This window comes from Furipterus horrens, unplaced genomic scaffold, assembly GCF_987537825.1.
Source record: "Furipterus horrens unplaced genomic scaffold, mFurHor1.1.pri manual_scaffold_3, whole genome shotgun sequence".
Classification (NCBI taxonomy): Eukaryota; Metazoa; Chordata; class Mammalia; order Chiroptera; family Furipteridae; genus Furipterus; species Furipterus horrens.
In genome coordinates this window covers 193244822-193265536 of record NW_028327173.1, presented here as the reverse complement: position 1 = coordinate 193265536, position 20715 = coordinate 193244822, and the positions used below count along the sequence as shown (strand labels likewise).

Below are 20715 nucleotides of genomic sequence, written 5' to 3'. Positions count from 1 at the left end.
CTTCTGAGAAGAGAGTCTGTCATTGGAGCATCATAAACAGCCCCTCCTGGCTGGAGAGAGAAGCTTGGGGGAGGGGAAAGAAGGGTCTCATAGCTTCAGGCCCAACACTATTCCTTGCCTCCAAATCCCCCACCACCTCCAAATGGCTTTTTCTCCCTTTGGCTGAGAGTTCTGGAACACACAGGAAGAGGGGAGAGGGCTGAACACACAACACAGAACAGCAGGATGGGGACTGTCCCCTCTTGCCCTACAGGCAGCCCAGGAGACCAATGACAAATCCCAGTGGGCCAGGAGCATGATATAAGGGCCAGTCAGTTGTCCATTCCAGGCCACAAATGGGTTCCATGGCCTTGGAGATGTCTCCCCTCACCCTGCCCCGGGCCTCAGTTTCCTCCTCTGAAAAGTCACAGAGTTGCACCCCTTGGACAGAATACCCACTGAGCCCCAACATGTCTTGAGACCCTGAAGACTCGCAATGCTCCTGATGCTTGTGGCCACAGTTTCAGCTCAAGCAATATTTCCGAGGTCCTACCATGTGCTGTGCACCACATGAAGAGCTGGGAATGCAAACATGGGTAAGATGCACCCACAGCTCTGCCAGGGAAATGCCAGAGTTTTGAAGGAAGACAGCAGAGGCTGTGGAGGCAGACAGGTCTGAGAGCCTGGTCTTATACCAGCAGCTGATGATGGTGGGCAGTTCCTGACCCTCTCTCAGGCTCTGTGTCCTCCTCTGTAGACAGGATGGCAATACCTGCCTGGAGGGGTTACTCTGAAACGTCAAATCAGAGGATGGATGCAGGAGAGGCCTCAAAGCGGAAGGCTCCTCTCGTCCTGCAGCTCAGCACACCACAAATGCCCACTGCTATGTCTTGATTCTGAACCTCCTTCACAAAGTCTAGAAAGAGAGGCTGTGGATTTTCCCACATGGAGACCCAGTGACATATCTCCTGCCCCTTTCCTCCTGGGTGTCCAGGATACTCCCTCGGAGTCCTCACCTGATCTCCTAGTCTTTGGGAAAGGCATCACCTGCCAGGCCTATGTCTGACTGCGTTTTACAGTTACATTACTCCTAACCAATCTCTTCAACATGTAGAATTAATCAATTAATCAATCATTTCCTTAGAGTCCTCCACTGGCCCCTGGGTAAACAGTTACATTAGCTCAGAAAATCCCCAATTTGTGTTCCTAAGCAGAAGGAAGAACACATCAGAGAGCCACTAAATTCTTTTTGTTTCAGAGCCACAGACCTGCTGGCTCCAGATTGCTTGGCCAGGGGCTTGGAGAGGTTGGGGGCTGCCCCCTAACCTCACCCAGGGTCAGGCAGCTCAGGCTGCCTCCTGCCATATCCAGGGCCACAGTTAAGGCTCTGAATTTGTGATTCACTTTAGGCACAGAAATCACAAAAAAGCAAGGGGTCAGTGGAGTGACAGGTTTGGCAATCAGCTTTTGATGCCTCAAGGGCAGAATAAAAAATGCAAGATTTAGAACTAGACTGGAATCCCCTCTTGGCCCTGCCACTCAGTCACTCGGTGACATCAGCACATCACTTAACCTCCTGGCCTCAACTTCCTCAGCAGAAAAATAGAGCGCAGGTGACATACCTCAGAGGGTTATTAAGAGGATAAAATGAGATAATGGCCATGAAATTGGAATGGCCCTAGTTGTAGATGCTGTCATCCAAGGCAGTCTCACCCCCTGACCTCCACCCCTTTGAAGAGACAGAAGTGAACCCATGGTCCACCACATTTCACCAGCCATGCTGTTGCACCCAGGACCAATATGGCGCCTTTGGGAGAATTAGAAAAAGGTGCCCTGTGGTCAGAGGCAGCCCCGTGGGCACAGGCTTGGCAAGAGGAACGCAGGCTGGACGTCAGACCCCACTCATTCAGTCAGCTAGGAGCCGAGATGTGGGTCACGACGTGCACACGTCTCTGCTGGGAACCAAGACGAGAAGAGGGTGAGCCAAGTGGCACTTTCACAAACAAAACTTGAAGTGTTGGCCTTACCTCCTCGCCTCCTTGATGCATCCCAGAAAACATCATGTGAGCAGAGTGGCCTTCTCTGACCGCTCTCTGTAAATTAGCAACCTCGTGTTTACCTCCTTCATTTTTCTCCACAGCACTTATCACCCACCACCTGGTACAATATATATGTGATATAGACATATATTCAGAGAAGGAAAACTCTGACTCCAAAAAACCTCCGCTGCCTTGCGGCATACCTCTTCAGGGGAAAGGCTAAGGGAGTAAACCCCGACAGAAAATCCGGAGCCGGAGTCCCTAAGGCGGTTTGACGTTGTAGTCAACACCGGCAACTCCTGCGGCGCACCTGAAGCCAAGCTGTATTGACTCCGTCTTTCCCTTGGATCCTTCAGCTGCGAAGAGAGGGGGGGTCTGCTGCATGGGCAACAGCAGACCCTCCATATTACCCTGCCCAGGCTCTGTAGCTTCAGCGTCATCGCAAGATGTCGATTCAACACGGGAGGAGACAGATACTACCATGTCACTCCCGAGTCGGACTGCACAGCCATTCTCGGCGGTGCAGATAGACTCTTAAGAAGCTACACCATCGCCTCTCGAGACGGACGGCTGCCGGACGGAGATAGACATATATTATACATAACGTGTGTATGTATGTGTATATATGTATATAAATATATATACACAGACCAGATGGGGCAAAAGTAGGCCTATAGTTGTTGGTATGAAAATAATATAATAATTAATAAATAATAATACAAGAAAAACTCTGTGTTTCTCATAATCATGGCTCTAAATCTACTTTTGCCTCACCCTGTATGCATAGAGTTCCTTAGTTGACTGTCCCTATCTAGCATAAAAGATCCATGAGGACAGGGAGCATTCTGTTTGTTTACTCTTTCATCCCTAGTGCATCGAAGAATGCCTGGTACATAGTAGGTTCTCAATAAATATTTGTTGAGTGAGAGAATAACTAAAATATTAGCAATTAGAAAGAGTGAATTTAATGGTATCTTTCTGAGAAATGTTGGGAAACAATTATTTTCAAAGGGAAATAATTGGGAAATAGAGATGAGAGGGAGAAACACTGTGTATTAGCTAGAGATAACTGTATTATTCTCCTATGTTATATAGTATCTCATATAGGCTAATAGTCAGAAACTCTTCCTAAGTTTGGTTGATCATTTTAGATATTCAAAATTAATTTTTAAAAAGTTTACTTGGGAAGAAGTCTGCTGATTATGAAAATGTCACACTACCTCTAAGCAAAAATAAACAATAGTCCTATTGGGAAATACTTACCAGATCTTTGCTCACTGAGAATTTTCAGTGATGGGACCCAATGTGTTCCCATGGAGGATGCATGGACATTGGAGTCTGAATGTCCTAGTTCAAATGACATTGCTACCACTGAGGAGCCCTATGACCCTTGGGCAAACTGCTTAACCTGCTGGGCCCTAAGTGCCCTTCACATTAAAATGGATATAACCATACTTATATAGATGCTATAAGAATTAAATGTTGAAAGGACTAAATAAGAAAACATATGTGGAAATATCTTTAAGAGGATGATACCCTCATTTCATTTGGTGGAGTTATTCTTCTTAACTCAAAGTTCTAGACAGTTTGGAATAATCTCCAAACCATTCTAAATCATTACACACTTCTTATCTGCAAATGGTTGTATCCTTTCATCTGAGTTTGTGTGTATGTACATATATATGTGTCTAAATACATGCAATCCTTAAAATTAGGACTCTGCCTGAGTACGCATTTAATTGTCATAAGGATGGTTCTTCCATTTGTTCACTGATTTAAAAATTAGTTTTGTTTGTTTTTTACAGTGAGCATGTATTAGTTACATAACCAAGAAAAAAATACTGCTAATTTCATTGTGGAAAAGCCATTTCTTAGAATGAAAAGAAAGAAACCTTCTTTTACCCACATCATATTTTCCATGCAGAGTATGTCATATCTTCAACTTCCGATCACATGAAGCTATAGAAGATAAATAGATTTATGGAGGACAAAGCAAAATGTTCACTACATTGGAGAATACATATCTTAAGAATATCTTTTTAAAATATATTCAAAAAATGCCACTTTCCACTCTTTGATTTATCAAGAGATATTAATCAGATGGAAGTGATAAGTACGGGAACCACATTTCTTTGGTTTTAAAATGGTTCTTCAAAACCAATACAAATTCATCAAATCAAGGCATTTCTTCTAACCCTTAATCAATCAAATTGCAATATATTTAGATTTTGGTTCTGTTCATAGTCCCCAGGAGAAGGTCTCACTCAGAGTCAAACATGCACAATCTGGCAGAGGGGAAAGTTGCACAGCACCTGTGCAGACACAAAGACTCACCTGGGCCTTGACTGACATCTGTGGCAGCATTTTTTAAAAGAGGGAAGGGGACAGGAGAGAAAGGGAGAGAAAAAAAGGAAGAAGAGCATTAGCAGCACACACACACACAATACAATGTGCTCTTGCATGACTACGAAGTTCATGCAAGACCCCAAAAGTATTCAGCTTCCGAGAACTTAGTTCTACCTTCACCCAAAAACCACCCATGCAAGCTGAGGGGCCAAGCTCCCCGTTCACTGTGCATGTAGCAAGAGAGGTGAGCTTCACTTCTGGCCGGAAAGACAACATCCTGGAATCAGATAGGGCTCCAAAGAGCAAGCAAATGGGAATCCTGAAAGAATATCAGTTAAAATATTCTGGTTGATTTCCGCATACCAACACCCAAGCAAATCCTCCCCCACTCCAGATACAGAACACTGGACATGAAGTCAAGCAAGATTTTCCAGTAGAGAGAAAAAATAATAATAATAAATCACTCTGTTGAGAAACAAAAAAATAAGAGACATAAAAATTAAGAGTAAATTGCAGCATTGTTCATCACATAGGACTAAAGGACACAGATCACAGAACATTCATAATTCTCTCCCTCCCCAGTATGTTCCCAATGACCTTTCTTCATCACAGACAGTAGTATGTGTGCATGAGATTGAGTGTGAGTAGATCATTTGCCAGACATTGAAATTCTGCCTTCCCCTTTAATTTCTCTCCTTGCTTTGAGCCTATCATTAATGATAGGAATTGTCATTTGAAATTACTTTTGGTATCTACAAATAAACATCCAGCCCTTGGAAGCTTGATATTTGAATTAAGCCAATGAACTTTCAAAAATGAAAAACAGTTCACTCCTATTATCTCCGTGCACACAATCTCCTCCTTCTAGCCTCAAATGCAAAGCAGAATCATGCTAGAGAAGCCAAACTAAGAGCAGCTCAAAGCACTGATAAAACCCCTGGATCCAACCTTGAGGATACGCTATGACTGAGGAGAAAGAACAAGGCTATTTCAGGAAACCATTGGCCATTTGGGCAATCCTGGGTGACTCACTTGGAATCATTGAATGGTAGGTCTGGGATATTCATAGACGTTATCTACTTTGACTCTTGTTTTTTTTTTTTTTTTTTGTTAAGATGGAGGATGAAAGGGGTTGATAAACATGCCTAAGGTCACCCAACTATCTCAGGGACAGAGCCTAGAAAAGACCCTAGATGTCTTGAATCCCACCCAGCTCAACATTCATTCAACTGAAACCCAATCCCTCAAGGGAATATGGAACCCAAACTCAATTTGCAAGCTAATGAGCACCCTGAAGCCATAACGAAGCTGGGTGAGTGGCTCCCAGCTACCCCAATGAGTGTGCTCTAATTTACTGCCATTGGATTTGTCAAGTTCCAGCAAGTTCCTTAGGGCTCTCACCCCAGAAAAATCTAGGAATCAACCTACAGAGCTGTGCTTCAACATCTGGGAGGGGCATACCCACAGCCACAGCTGGGCATTTCTCCAGCCAACACCGAGTTCCCCAGGAGCTCTATCTACCCAAAGAGGCTTCTAGAGAGCTCTGACTCATTCCTCAGCCACACCCCCATTCAGGTTTTCTAGTGAGCTGTTAGATTTAGGGGTGGAATGGCCACAGGGGGGAAGAAAAGAGGCAAAAGAGAACAGAAGCGAAAACATTCTGCGTAAATAACTAAGCAGAGCCATGAATGATGCCTGATGGATTGCCTAGAATAGCAGTTGTTAGAATACTCCTTCATTAAACAGGCATCAAACAATTTACATGTGGCTGAGTTCAGTGGTTGGAGTGTCAACACCACTGTTCATCAGCACATGTACTTTGGGGGCACCAAGACCCAAGAGAGACAGGATGTCTCAGAACCCCCAAATTCTTCCAATCCTAAGTTGCCCATTTGGGCATGTGGGAAGAGTCCTAAATCTTGGAGACAGGCAGGTCTGGGTTCAACTCCCAGCCTGCTCCATGGCCTTGGGTGACTCTAGAGTCCTTTCCTCAGCTTAAAACAGGAAGGTAACAGAACCTCCCTCGTGGCAGTGTTATGAGAATTAAATGAGATTAAATACTTGTAAAGCACTTAACTCAGTACAAGGCAAACACTATAAATGTTAGTTGCTCTGATTATTATCATTTTGAATTACCACAGGCAGAATTACCAAAAAATGTTGACCAGATGGCTCCCTGGAAATGCCAAGAGACCACAGAAATTAAGCTGTATTTCTTTTGGTGATTCGGGTTCAACTCTTCTACTTGTGAGTGAAGACCTCTGCTCCAGCCCTCCCATCCTCTGGGTAGTCTTTCCTCCCTCCCCTTTCCTTAGGGGAAAGTGGGGCCAGAGGGAGTGGACAGGTTCTGGGTGAACATAAGCAGGAGACAAAACAAATTCCAATTTTATTTCTTATGTTTTACTTACTCATATTTTAATTTGCCCCAGTTCTAGTCCTGTGCATTAAAACAATCCAGCATCTCTTCTTACTAAAGGGGGCCACCAAGAAAACGCCCCCTTTAGCAAGAGGTCAGGGTCCAAACTCAGCTCCTGGCTGTGGCATCAACCTAGAGGCAGTTCTGTGGTTTCTGTCCAGTTTGAGGAACAGAGGGACACTATGCCACCTGAGTTACCTGAATCTCTGCATTCAGTTCTGACCGACAGAATGAAATGACAAAGGTAGGAGTAGAATGGGGGATGGGCAGGAGGATGGGCGCGTGGGGGTGGGGGGGGCAGAACTTCAACAGTATTCATCTGCTGTAATGTCTGACGAGCATCCTTTTCCCTTTCTTTCCTAGCAAGCCCCGGTTGTCTTCCTACCCATTATCCATATGGCTTGGTAGAGATGACCCCCACCTTAGCTCCAAAGGTAGGCATGTGACGCAGACCAGGTCATGAGAGTCCCCAGCTGGATGTGTTTCATTTCTTCCTTATCCATAAAGTGGGTGTGGTAATAGTTCCTACCTTCTAAGGTTGTTGCAGGAGCTTAGAATAGTACCTGGCATATGGAAAGCCTTTGGGCGATGTCAGCTGGTCATTTGATTGCCTTCATAGAGCAAAGGACAAGAATGTTTAAAAACAAAACAAAAACCCTTCCAATGATCACACAACAAGGAAGTCTGCCCTAGGGTGCAGCTGTGGTGGTTTCTGACTCCATGCCTCGCTTTCTCCCATTTCCAAGGGAGTCATCCCCGGAGTGCCCTCTGTCTGTGGCTGCGGTTGACTTACAGCCTGGGGTCTGTGTTTGGGAGAGCAGCACTGGGGCCCAGAACAGGCCAGAGGAAATATATTCACACACACACACACATATATATATGTAAATATGTGTTTATATCAATTTTAAAACAAATTAAAACGTGGGGGCAAACTGCAGAAAAAAGGCAGCTGACAGCCAGATGTGCTTGATCCAGGGGAGATGGCACCCTCAGCCCTGCCAGCCCTTCCCTGCTCCCCCCTGCTGTTTTATTTTCTCACACTGCTGGGCCTGTAGTTTTCCAGAGTGCCACAGCATTTAAATCTATATTCTATTTTCTCTTCCAGAAAATAGGTCAGACCCAAGGCAGGGTTCACCAGGTCAGGTCCCGGAAGGTTTGACTGGGCCTTGCCTGCAGGAGGCAGCCCGCTCCATGCTCCCCAAAGCTCCCCCCAGGGCATGGGGGGTATGGAAGTAGCAAGTGGGGGACTCTCAGGCTCCTGCCTCTTGAGACGATCTAGTCCAAATGAAGGGTGACGAGAAGGCTCCCCAGGCTAAGCTATACTCTACAAGTGCAACAGCGGCAGATGGAGGGTCCTCCTGCCACTCCTCCCCGACTCCCACCCCTGCAGTTAGAAGAACTGAATTTCTCAAACTTCGGGAAACTGTTTCCTTTGAACTTTAAAACAACCATGCTGATCATACACAGTTGCGGATGAAGTTGTTGAAGACGCACTAAGTGTCTGTGGGGTAGTGAGTGGAGGTAGGAATGCAGGAATGTCCCAATTTATTTCTTCTCTGCTTGTGAAGCCAAACAGAGTGGGTGATAGGTGGTGGCAGCTTTCAAACCCTTCCCTTTCTGGGTTGCTGCTTCTGGTCTGAGCATGGCATTCCTAACAGAGGTGGCTGCAGGCTGGGCCAGAATTTGTTTTCATTGGGATTTTTTCCTCTGGTTTTTTGTTTCTTTTTCTTTTTCTTTTTTACATTTTTAATTTTTAATTTTTATTTATTTATTTATTTGTTTGTTTGTTTGTTTTTTGAGCAACTGCTCTCCACCAAGGTAAGTGTAAACGCCAAAGCTAGAAGGATGGGAGAGGCAAGATGTCCCATTATGTGAGTCAGTCCTCAGCCCCATCATGACAGCAGAAGCAACTAACACTAATGGAGCAGGTCCTGCCTAGAGCCTGTGCCTTTGTTACTTCCCTGCCTGAACAGTCTTTGTCAGGCATATGCAAGACTTTCTTCACTTTCTTTGGGTGTTAGCTCAGACATTCCTTCCTCAGAAAGGCCTCTTCAACCACCTTTTCTAAAATAGGGACCCTCCTCCACCACATACTCTTTGATCGTAGCACTAATCACTATTTGACATTATACGCTGGGTCTATGTTTTTAATTTTTATACCCCCCGCCATTAAAACACAAGCTTTATGAGACAGGAACTATTGTCTGTTTCACTGAACACTTGTTTGCCCAGTGTTTACGCAGGGTCTGGCCTGTAACAGGTAACGAGCAATATGTACTGAATAGTGACGGGATCATCTCGACTGATACAACTCACTGAGATAGATTCTACTAGTATCTCCGTTTACAAATGAGACAACTGAAGCTCAGAGAAGTTAAGGCATGTACATGCCTGTGGGCAGAGGGGCAGAGCTGGGATTGGACTCTGGGTCCAGCTTTATCCCGTACTACATTGAGAAATCCTGTTTTTTTGCTGTCAGCCTCATTATCATGTGGGTTGTCTCCATATGGTAACGAAGACAAAATCCAGCAGCCCAAGAGAAAAGAGAGCAGCCTCTTTTATGGTCATTCTAGCAAAATGTCTTGGGAAGGCTCCCTCAGTTTGGCTGAGGTCACATGTCTAGTCCTGAGACGATTACTGTGTCCAGCATCACACATCATGGGCTGACTGTGGGGATAAAATGGGGTAATGTGTATATGTCCCTGGCATAAAGCCATACTGATCATAAAAAAGCTCATATTTATGGAGCACTCTCTGTGTGCTGGGCACTGCAGCAAGTGCTTTGTATACATCTTACTTCTCACCACAACCCTAACAGGTAGGAACACTAATCAGCCCATCTACAGACATGGAAACTAAGACCCAGAGGCTCTATCATTATTAATATCTCTCATGCTCAGAGTAGCAGCACATCAGATAAGGGTCAAACTATATTCTGAAATAAAAGAAATCATCTCAAACCAGGACCAGTTAGGGATTAGAAGAGTGGGCCTCTCCCAGGAGTGAGAAAAAGGCAGAGCCCAGGACAGATGGAAGGGGTCAGATGCAGCATGACCATAGACTGGATAACTGCAGCCCCATCCTTGGCTACGTACTTTAGATGAGCCTATTCTTTGTCCTTCTGCAGCCACGCCCCACCCCAAGAACTGAGGAGTCCATGGGGCCAAATGGATGCTCCAACCCAGAACCAGCAGCACCTGCTGTGGTGCCTTTGTAGAGGACACTCTGGTACTCGGAAGTCCTTGCCCAAATCTTCCCTCATCCACATGGGCTTTGACCTCTTCTCTGGGTCCATTCTCCCAAAAGCAGCCCCACCCACTGAGGTATGTTCTCTAGAGTCAAGAAATGGCCAAGGAGGGGTTGTTTGCAGGATTGGTGGACTTCCGCAGGCTAGGCATGCACACAACTGTGGGCCTTTGTGGTGCTGGAGGTGGAGAAAGGGAAGGCTGCCTGGTGGCCTCATGTATATTCCTGCCCCAGGCCCACAAATACCGAGGCAGGCCTTCCACTGAGGATCACACCCAACTACTACATTAGGAGAGAAAAGGAGGAATAACAGAAAAGGCTCCATCTCCCCAGCAGCCTATCTTTCTCCTCCCTGGGGAGAATGAGCACAGGTTCTTCCCTTTCCTGCGGGAACAAATACAGAAACGATTTTTTTAGTTGGGAGCTAACGCAAACTTCCAGCAGCAAAGGGGCGGGGTTTCTTGTATTCGGGGTTCTTTCCAGCTGCCACTGTCTGAGCTCTTCAAACACAGGAAGAGTTCTCTCTCCACAAAAGGCCAGGTGGTGTTAGCTTCATCCCCGACACAGAGCCCATTTATCCTCCTTTGTAGAAGACTGAGCCCCCCAAGCCCTGGTGCTGTTTGCTTTTGTTCCTTGATGCTAATAACTCCAGATTGCAAGCTGGAGAGGAAGGGTAGCTGCTGTGTCAGGTGCCAACCAGCTGGGGAAGGCAGCAGCAGGGAGAGGAGCAGGATGAGAAGCAGCAAGAACAAGGACGGCCCTGTGGGCCAGGTCATCGCTGTGCCCCGATACCTGAGGGGCTCTAATGTACATGCAGTGGCTCTGGCTTTAGGAATAAGAGCTTGGCTGACAGGTGGGGGAAGAGGTGTCTCCCTACTACAGATACAATCAGAGATCAGTACAGACAGCAATCTTTCATTCTTCTATGCTTTAGGAATTTTGAGCATAGACATGGGCTAAAGCAACCTCGGGTTTCAATCCTGGTTTGCCACTTGTTATTAAAACTGTTTTTGTCAAATTTCTCAGCTTCAGCTTCTTCTTCAGCTGCACAGGAATAAATGGTAGTAGAGTCAATTCTGCTAGCAAGGTACTCAGAACTCCTATGCATTCCTTAAATTCACTGTGCTATGCAAAATTGCACAGTAGAAAGCATAGAGTTTCTAGGAAAAATGGGGTTGGGGCCTGAAACCCCCACACATCATCCGTGACACATGATTAAGACAGTGACAATAACTTCCACAATTATCATTCTTAATTTTTCCTATGCTCATATCTTTAAGAGCAGCGATTATGTTGCGCTTTGATGTCTTACTGTGTCCTTTAGCAGGTTGATTCAAGGTGCTGGTATGATGGAAGAATGACAGGTTATGAGCTTAAAAATTCTCAGTTTCATACTGGTAACATGGAAATGATACCAAAATAATTGAATGCTTACTGTTAAATGCTTTCCATGTATTAAGTTGTTTTATCTGCACAGAAGTCCTATGAAATTGTGTACATTATCATCCCGTCAAAAACTAAATAAAAATAAAAGACAGGAACCCATTTTATATGTGTTTAATGGTTAAGAAACATGGAAATACAACAGTAAGTATAGCACTTGAAAGGAACCTGAAGTTTGCTGTGGATGTGGGAAGCTTGTGAGTTGCGCAGTAGTGAGAAGAGGGTCATCCGAAGTTGGGTGGGCGTGGCTTGCAACACACATGGTAACTGAAGCAGCTGGCATGTGCTGAGGTGTGTGCACTTTGTGTATTCCTACACAGCTTGATTCACCTGGCTGCAGCTTTCTGCTTTCACCTAGTGTTTCTCACGGATGATATCATGCATAATCAAAAGCAAAATTATTATGCTCAAATAGTTCCCTAATATATCAATCGCATTGGGACAAATTTGCATTTTCAAAACACACATTATAGCAGAACTGACTGTACCTAATTTATATGACTGTTAGAATCAAATGAAATGATCCATATAAAGTGCTTAACACAACACCAGGCACAGAGTAAACGTTCAACAAAAACTTACTGAAAATGTTAATATTAGTGTCCCTGCTGGATTGTTGACACATCCCTTATAAACTGCAAGTGCCAAGTTGAGCTTCAATTGAGCTGTTTAAGCCTTGCAAACAAAAGGCATCTCTAGCTAAATAATACTTACCAGCCTTAGGTCATGAGGTCGGCACCTACACTCCCACCTTTAGAAAAGCACTCATAGCACATGGACACTGCCAGGGGTCAGGGCCCAAATGCCATCTTCCTATGGATGCTGACCTCCTTAAGTAAGCATGACCCAGTAGGAAAAGAGGTACACACCTGAAGCTCAGAGAATACCAGGAAATCAAGGGAGAAACTGACCTAAGCGATAGGATGTCCCATCGTCTAGTAGGATAGAGAGGAATACACCCTCCTGTTGCAGAGACAGCCTAGATAGAGACATCTTTAATTTCCCTGCACCCTGCAGATAGCACAGGCTCCTGGAGTCAGAAACACTTGAGTAACAATCCTGGCTCTTGCACATACTATGTATTTGATCTTGGGCACGTTAACTATCCTCTCTGAGGCTTTACTTCCCCATCTGTAAAATGGAGATAATCTTCATGCAGAAGTACCAAGACTGAGTCTGGCACAGAGGAAGTACTGATCAATGTTGGTAAATCATAATTATTGCATTACTTGACCCAAGTGATTTCCTTGAGAAAGAGGATTATAAGCCCCTGAGGGCTTATGCCAATTGGAATTATGGTCTGGGAGAAACAGGTGGGTCTCCCATGGTTTCAGTGGAGGTGAGTTCTACAAATTTTGCAGTTCAGGACAAAAAGAGCCTTGGATTTGGAAGAGGCCTGCTGCAGCTCCTCCGTAGGGGGCACTGTTATAAACAGCAGGAAAGAACCCTGGGTTTGGAATCAGAAGCCAAGGTTTTTTTGTTTTGTTTTCCTAATTTTTTTTATTGTGGTAAATTAATAACATAACATGACATTTACTATTCAACCATTTTTAAGTGTTCAGTTCAGGGGCATAAAGTGTATTCAGACTGTTGTGCAACCATCACCACTATCCATCTCCAGAACTCTTTTCATCTTGCAAAACTGAAACTCTGTACCCATTATATAGTATCTCCCATACCTCCTGCCAACCACCATCCGACTTTCTGCATTGATGAATTTTATTATTCTGGGTGCCTCATATGAGTGGAATCCTACAGCATTTGTCCTTTTGTGTCTGCTTTATTTCACTTAGCACAATATCCTCAAGGTTCCTTCATGTTATAGTTTGTGTCAGAATTTTCTTCCTTTTAAAGGCTGAATAGTGTATATGTCACAGTTTGCTTACAGAAGCCATGGCTTTGAGCCTTAACTTTTCATTTTAGTACTAGCTGAGATCTTAGGTAACTCACTCAGCCTCAGACTCAGTTTTCACACCCACACTTGTGGGAACAATGACACTAATTACATGTCCAGATTGCACTGATGTTTAAATGAGACCATAAACATGGAAACATTTTGTAAACAACAAAGTGCTATGTCATTGATCTATTCACTCCAGGAATCTTCACTGGGTGTCAATTCCTTAGTAGCCACTATCCTAGATCCTAGTGAAAAGAAAAGAAAAGAAAAGAAAAGAAAAGAAAAGAAAAGAAAAGAAAAGAAAAGAAAAGAAAAGAAAAGAAAAGAAAGAAGAGAGAGAGAAAGAAAGAAAGAAAGAAAGAAAGAAAGAAAGAAAGAAAGAAAGAAAGAGAAAGAAAAGAAAGAGAAAGAAAGGAAGGAAGGAAGGAAGGAAGGAAGGAAGGAAGGAAGGAAGGAAGGAAGAAAAGATTAAATAGGGTCCCTGTTCACAACAATATTATAAAAGAAATTCAAAACTATGACCCAGAAGACAAGCTCAGGGACCATTGTTCGTTATAATCTCTGTTTTTTACTGAAGACATCTATGTGTCAGCTGCCCATGGCAGCCTTTGTGTGTGTATATATACACACACGTGTGTGTGTGTATGTGTGTGTGTGTGTGTGTGTGTGTGTGTGTGTGTGTGTTTAATCCTGATGTAGACTGTTGTTATCCTCATTTACCAGATAAGGAAACCAGCGTTCAGGGAAGCTTGTATCCCCAAGTCCATTCAACTCACAAGTAGTAGCCAGGATTTAAACTCAATTTCCCTGAATCCAAAGCCCTTTTCCTTCTTATAATACTATCCCTATTTATTCTTCCCTCACTGGTCTAACCGCCCAAATATATCACCCTATGGGACATAAGGGCAAATTTCAAAAAAAAAAAATGGTGTAGAAAACTGATGGAAAGAACTGATGGTCATTAAGTATTTTAGAGTGACCATGACATCTCCTGCTGGGCAGGATCTTGGGACCTGTATTTCAGAGAAAGAACTATAAGTTGGGGCAAGATATCCACAACTAAATTCCACAAAAATAAAACATCCAGCAAGACTTGAATAGGAGTTTCTTCCCATGCCCTCCCCACCCCAAAATATTGTGGCCAAATAAATTTAGAAAACAGTGAGTTAAACAAAGGTAATCAAGTACGTCTACGGCAAGACTCCATCACTCACACTAAGATACGCTGTGAAATATTTAGTTGTCCCAGTGTTTCTGAAACATTGCACACTCCCCCCTCCTGGTAACATCTCACCAAACACAGTTGGAGAAAGGCTGGCTTTAAGGTTCTCAGAACAGCTGGGAAGGCTCTTACCCGCACCCTTTTTTGTTCCCACAGTGAGCCTTTGTGTCTGGTTCAGTTCGAAATAGCGAACATTTATTGACAACTTACTGAATGCCAGACACAGACTTAGGCACTGGAGACTCAAAATAACTGCGAGTGATACAGTTAGTCAATCCAATAAGCCAAGAAAGGACATAAACAGGATAGGGCAGCTGTATCTGGTCATCTTTTATTGCACTAATGGGGGCTTCAGGGTTGACAGAGAATATGCTTCTAAGTCTTTGCTGAAGACACCCTGAAGTGGCCCCCAGGGCATGGAGAGCAACAGTTAAGTGCAGAGAGATCTTACAAGAACATGTCACCAAAACGGGCCAGTGGTCACGTTGACACCCCTGAGGGTTGGGCATACAGTGTACCAGAAAGACCATATTCTTTGAGCTCACATACCAACTTAGCTATTTATTACGTGACCTTGGTTAAGTTGCTTAAACTTCATCTGTAAAATGGGGATTCCATCAAATTTTTGATTTGTCAAGATATAAAGAGGCAAATGCATATAAAATGCCTACCAATCTGCCTGGCCCCACACTCAGCACACATTAATCCCCTTTTCTTTGATTCATGACATCCTAGAGTAATGTGTTAAGGAGGAGTCTGGGGCTGCCCGTGGGCTTGGAAAAAAGAGGGGGTCATGACTGATGAGCAGTGCCTGCCATGGTTCACATACTGGCTCAAGTTAGCTGGGAACTGTCAACTGAATGCTTCTCCACAAGTCCTTATTCTGAGAACAGGAGTTTTCTAGAGACTTGAGAACTGTCAGGAGAAAGCAAGGAGCCCCGACTGAGGGCTCTTTTACTACTAAGTCTCCGTCAGCTTTTCTGCTTTCCCTCATCTTCCTCCCTTTCTTCCATTTTCAGAAAATAAGCAAGCTTGGTTTCTTCCCTTTGTAAAGCAAGGGTGTGTGGCCATGTAGAATTAGTATGATGTCTGCCTTGGTCCTGAAATAATCTTCTTTTGAGTCTGAGAACCGTGCATGTATCCTCCTAATTATTGCCGGTCCCCCTCCGAAGGGGTCAATGGGACTTCGCAGGCCCTTCCAGAGGCAGCTCAGGGATCCAGGCAAGGAGGCATCACAGCCAAGAATGACAGAGATCAAGCAAGAAGATGGGGAACTCCTGCAAGGAACTCCACATTTTATGTATTGAAAACATGCTTTTGAAGTTATAAATATTATTAATCACCATTTTTATCTTGTAACTTTTGTGGTACTATAGTTAAAAAACAGTAGAAACATAAAAATGGGGGGGGTTATGTGATTGTTTCAAAGATAACAGAGTAGGGGAGATGCAGGAAATTTTAAAAGCAGAAGAGTTGTAGCAGGTCATGGAGATTCATCTCTTTCATTTTACATTCCACTGACATGTATTTGTTACATAGATCCATGTCAAGAGTCTGTGCCAGGCACTGGCATGATAGCAGATGAACAGGACAGACATGAGTCCTGAGCTCTTGGAACTTCAAGTCTAACTGGGGAGATGAGCCACAAATAACTGGACAATGTTATTTAATTGTAATTGTGATCAGTGTCATAAAGTTGTACAGGATTCATTGAGGCTCAGAGGAGAGAAATGGCCCAATACACAGGAACTGACATGTCCACCCAGATGGACAGTGTTCAAACTGAAACCAGAATTCCAGTCACCTATGTCTCAGTTCACTACTGTTCCTGCCGGGCCACAGGTGGGGCACCAGCCCCTTGACGGGTCTGGGAGAAGAAACCAGCACTAAGACTACAGTGGTGGTCACATCTCAGCAGCTTCCACAGAGGAGCGAGAACATGGAACTTGGAGACTTTGCTGTCTTCCTGGACATGCAGTACAGCGGTGAAAAATAGTTTCAGCCACTTTAGGGTGGGGGCCTCAACATTAGAGCCTTCAACAATCAGTATAACAAGGAAGAGAGAGGAGGAAGAAAGGACAGGGAATGGGGGTTGTAGACCCACCACACAGGCTGAGCTCTAATCTATCTGCTGTACTTTGCTTGGGAATTAATCACACAAATCCCTGGATTAATCTGAAGCTGTTATTAGACCACACTAATATCCCCCTTAGAGTAACCAGACAAATGCACTGAGATGTGGGGCGGGGACAGGAGCGGGGGTGGGGTGGGTGTGGTCCCAAGTCCCTGGGACGCAGACCGCTTTCATGTTCACATGCAACCCTGCACGAACATGTGCACGGATGGGCACTGCCCACCCCCAACCCAACCCCAGATGGCTGTTCCCAGCAGCACCCTTGGCCTCTGTCCTGATTGCTTCAGGCAAGGAGGGTTAACTGAAGGATGGGTGAATAAGGCCTCCACCCCAACTCTGCCACTGACCTAATTCTCTGTAAGAGAGGATTTTTTTTTTCCCTTGCTGGTCCTGCTTGTTTGTAAATCAAGCCCAGTGCACACACAGCCTAAGGCGGGCCCAGCCAGGGAGCAGGGAGAAGCCAAGAGGCTTTGAACTGCAGCCCCAGCTGCCACTCCTTAGGGAGGTGGGTCAATGGAAACTCTGTTGGGCTCAGAAGAGGAGTTGAGGGGTAGAGGGGGGGTGGGGAGGAGGAGGAGGCAGGCACACCATCAAGATCATCCCAATTTCATATTCTCGTTCTGCCCTTCTCTGAACTACAGGAGCTGTACAGTCTAAAGTGACCCAACAGAGCTCTGCTACTAACTTATCTATGGCCTTGGGTTGGTTTCTTAGTCCTGGGTTACTGATCTCTGTTAACAACACAAGCTACTTTGACCCTGATGCTGTGACCCTTCATGTATGCTTAAAAAATAAATAAATAAAACTCAGGAAAGAGACTGACTTTAGTTGTAGGAAGTGGTTCTTTGAACTGCAAAAAATTGACCAGGGTAAAAATAGCAAATCTGTCAGGGAAAAAATCAACACAAAAATGGAACTGACAGAGCTAAAAAATGCACATGGTCAAATTTGTTATCGACTAAGAAATTGAAGGAAGAATCAAACATTCATGACAAAATTTAGACCAGCAAATGTGACGTGAGAAAATTGGATGTGGTAGGAATAATGACCACAAGAGAACGTCCACAATGCTAGAAGCTATAAGGGCAAAGTCTGATAGACCCACAAAAAAACAACTGATCGATGAATCAAATCTTCACTGGGGAAGACGCATGGAACAGAATTGATTTTGTTAAAAAGAATTCCATAAACTATAAATGAATTGGAAAAATAAGAAATGGTTTAACTATGCTGAGGAGAAAATGAATTGAAAATTATGAGCCTCACATTGTTTGCTTCTGAAAATACTCCCTTGATAAAAAATGTTTCAGTGTTTATATAATTCTGATTATGCCAACATAGAGTTAAGAGGTCTTAGGGTCAAAACGTGCAATCAAAACATCTTGGTAAATGCTAAAGAAAAATAAATTATATGGTCTCAGAGGTCCTGTCCAGTGGCAATTTTTCTGATAAAAGGTCAGTATAGAAAGTGAATAAATATGTTACTTCAAGGAAGAAGATAGCATAGAAACCAGCTATTGCCTGCAACAATGGTTCTCAGATTAATACATTTTATTTACCTGTAACATACTTAAAGCAACTTTGGAAACTAACATAGGATAATTATATTTTTATTTTGCCAAGAAAGAATAAAATCCCCAAACTGACACTTGGTGTTACCATATTTTATTTAAAATAAAAGACATATTAAGACTCCCAAAAGTAAAAAGGTGTAATCTCAGAATTTTTTAACAATGTGACTTTATGATAAATTTCCTGCACTACACTTATTTTTCTTGTTTTCCTGAGGAATGGTAAAACTTGATGCTAGCCCCTTTGTTTTGTGTGTCTGTTCTACTAGGCTGAGGGGAGACTGGGACGTGTCTCTCTGCTTCAGTCTCCCTACCTAAAATGGAGACAAAAGGCAAACCTACGCACAAGGTGCCTGAAACATATTAAGTGTTCAATATATGTTAGGCCATTTCAGATCAAGCTGACACCCAGCCTCAGATTGTACCCTTACTCTTCCGAGCTGAGAATGTTTTAGACATCCTGGAATATAAATGTCCCCAGTTAACAACAGCTGAGGAGCATGGATTGGCCAGGCCAACCTCTATTCCTGCTCATGTACCAAGAAAATACAGTACGGCAGGCAGGAGGACCTGGGAGGGCCGGGCCTCGTGAGACTGTAAGCACGAGGAAGAAAGGGTAGCTCTTTGGAAATGCTCAAGCTCATTTCTGGGCTGTGTGGCTATTCAAGGAACAAGCCCGTCCAGGCTGGCATCAAATGACAGTCCCTATGGCTTTCTTGGTTCAGCAGCCTTTCATCTTCACCTTCTCCACAAACAGCTTCCTCTAGATATAGACTCTACCCCCAGGTCTTCACCTGTAGGGTTCTGAGCTCTGGATGGAGGGGCTCACTGACCACAAGATCAGCTGTCCTCATTCCATCACACTGACAGCCATCACTGGTCCCCTATCCATCCATCCATCTGTACATCCATTCATCCACAGGACCCAGTAACCATATTCCACACAAATATATGAAAGGAAAGACATATTTCATGTTACTGATATCAGATGAGTCAACCTAAGCAAGTGACAAAGAACACATACAGCCCCCCTCCGTTGCTTTCTCCCTATTCCTCCTCATCTTTACATGTCACCTCTTCAGAGGAGCCTTCTTAGCCACCCTCTTTCCCCTTTAGGTCATCCTTCACCCTGTTCTTTCTACCTACAGAGCACTCATCACAATTGTACTTACACATTTATTGGTTTCCCATAGCTATATTTTCTTGTAATTGTTAAGGGCCATGAAGACAGGCACCCTAGCTGTTTTGATCACTATAGATTATGCTTGTCAATCAATGTTCTTTTTTTAAATAATTATTATTTTTAAAATACAAACCCAAGGGCATTTTTTTCATTGCCTTTTTTCTCTTTTTTTTATTTTAATTTTTATTTTATTTATTTATTTATTTATTTGTTTATTTATTTATTTTGAGAGAGAGAGAGGAAGGGAGAAAGGGAGAGAGAAAAATGTCGATGTGAGAGAGAAACATCGATCTGTTGCCTCCCTTAGGTGCCAGACTGGGGATTGTACCCATCCCAACCAGAGATCAAAACTGCAACTTAGGTATGTGCCCTGACCAGGAATCAAACCCTCAACATTTAGGTTATGGGATGATGCTCCAACCAAGTGAGCCACACTGACCAAGGCTCAAATGTTCTTTTGAGTCGATCAATTCTCCATGAAATTAAGATAGCATCTTTGAGCTTATACTCAATAATATGACTAGAGGTGGGCACTAAGCTACACCCAGCCCTAAGTCCACCAGCTCCAACTGCGACGCATGGCCAGCAAACTCAGGCTGGGGGAGCTGCCTGAGAACTGGGTCCCAAAACAGCCCTGGAACCCTGTGACTCCTTAGAGTATCTTAATCACATCCCTGAACCTCACAGAGTCTTTGCTCTGCTAGGCATGAAGAGGACAGTGTCAGGTTATGCTTCTCCTTTCAAAGCACCCATCACTTAGTAATTGGGTGGTTAATTAAGCATGAAGGCACACCTGTCCTGTTCATCATTCTACTCCCAGCACTTGTGACACACAGTGGGCACTCAATAAGTGTTTGCTGTTGTTGCAGAAGGTGGAACGAGGTACTTTTCGGAGATTTCATATGAGCATGCACACCCACGTAGGCTCCATTTCTCGGTTCTCATCACACGCCAGCTGGGCCCCTAACACCTCAATTTCTTCTGCTTAGAAAAATGTTTGAAGGCGTTCCCCTTCCTCCCTAGGCTCCCCATTCTGACTTACGCTGGATAAGCAACTTCAGATTGCTGAACAGCAGTACACAACACAGCTGGGTGAAAATTCCTGTGTCCTGAGATTCCTGGAAAACTGTAATGCACAGCAAGCATTTGGAACACACCCCCGCCCCCACCTCTAGCCCTGGAGAGTCAGAAACAGGAGTAAGGCAGCAAGCAGGCAACTAGAGCTAAACCCTGATT

At 44.1% G+C, this 20715-nt stretch overlaps 1 protein-coding gene across 1 annotated transcript in view; it reads right to left on the bottom strand.

The window, feature by feature from the left end:
- Nucleotides 1–20715, bottom strand: part of NRXN3 (neurexin 3) — a 1415138-nt gene that overhangs the window by 1378937 nt on the left and 15486 nt on the right. Inside the window, exon 2 of the mRNA XM_090271249.1 lies at nt 4353–4370. Within this exon, the coding sequence (XP_090127375.1) occupies nt 4353–4370 (18 nt within the window). The remainder of the gene's footprint in view (nt 1–4352; nt 4371–20715) is intronic.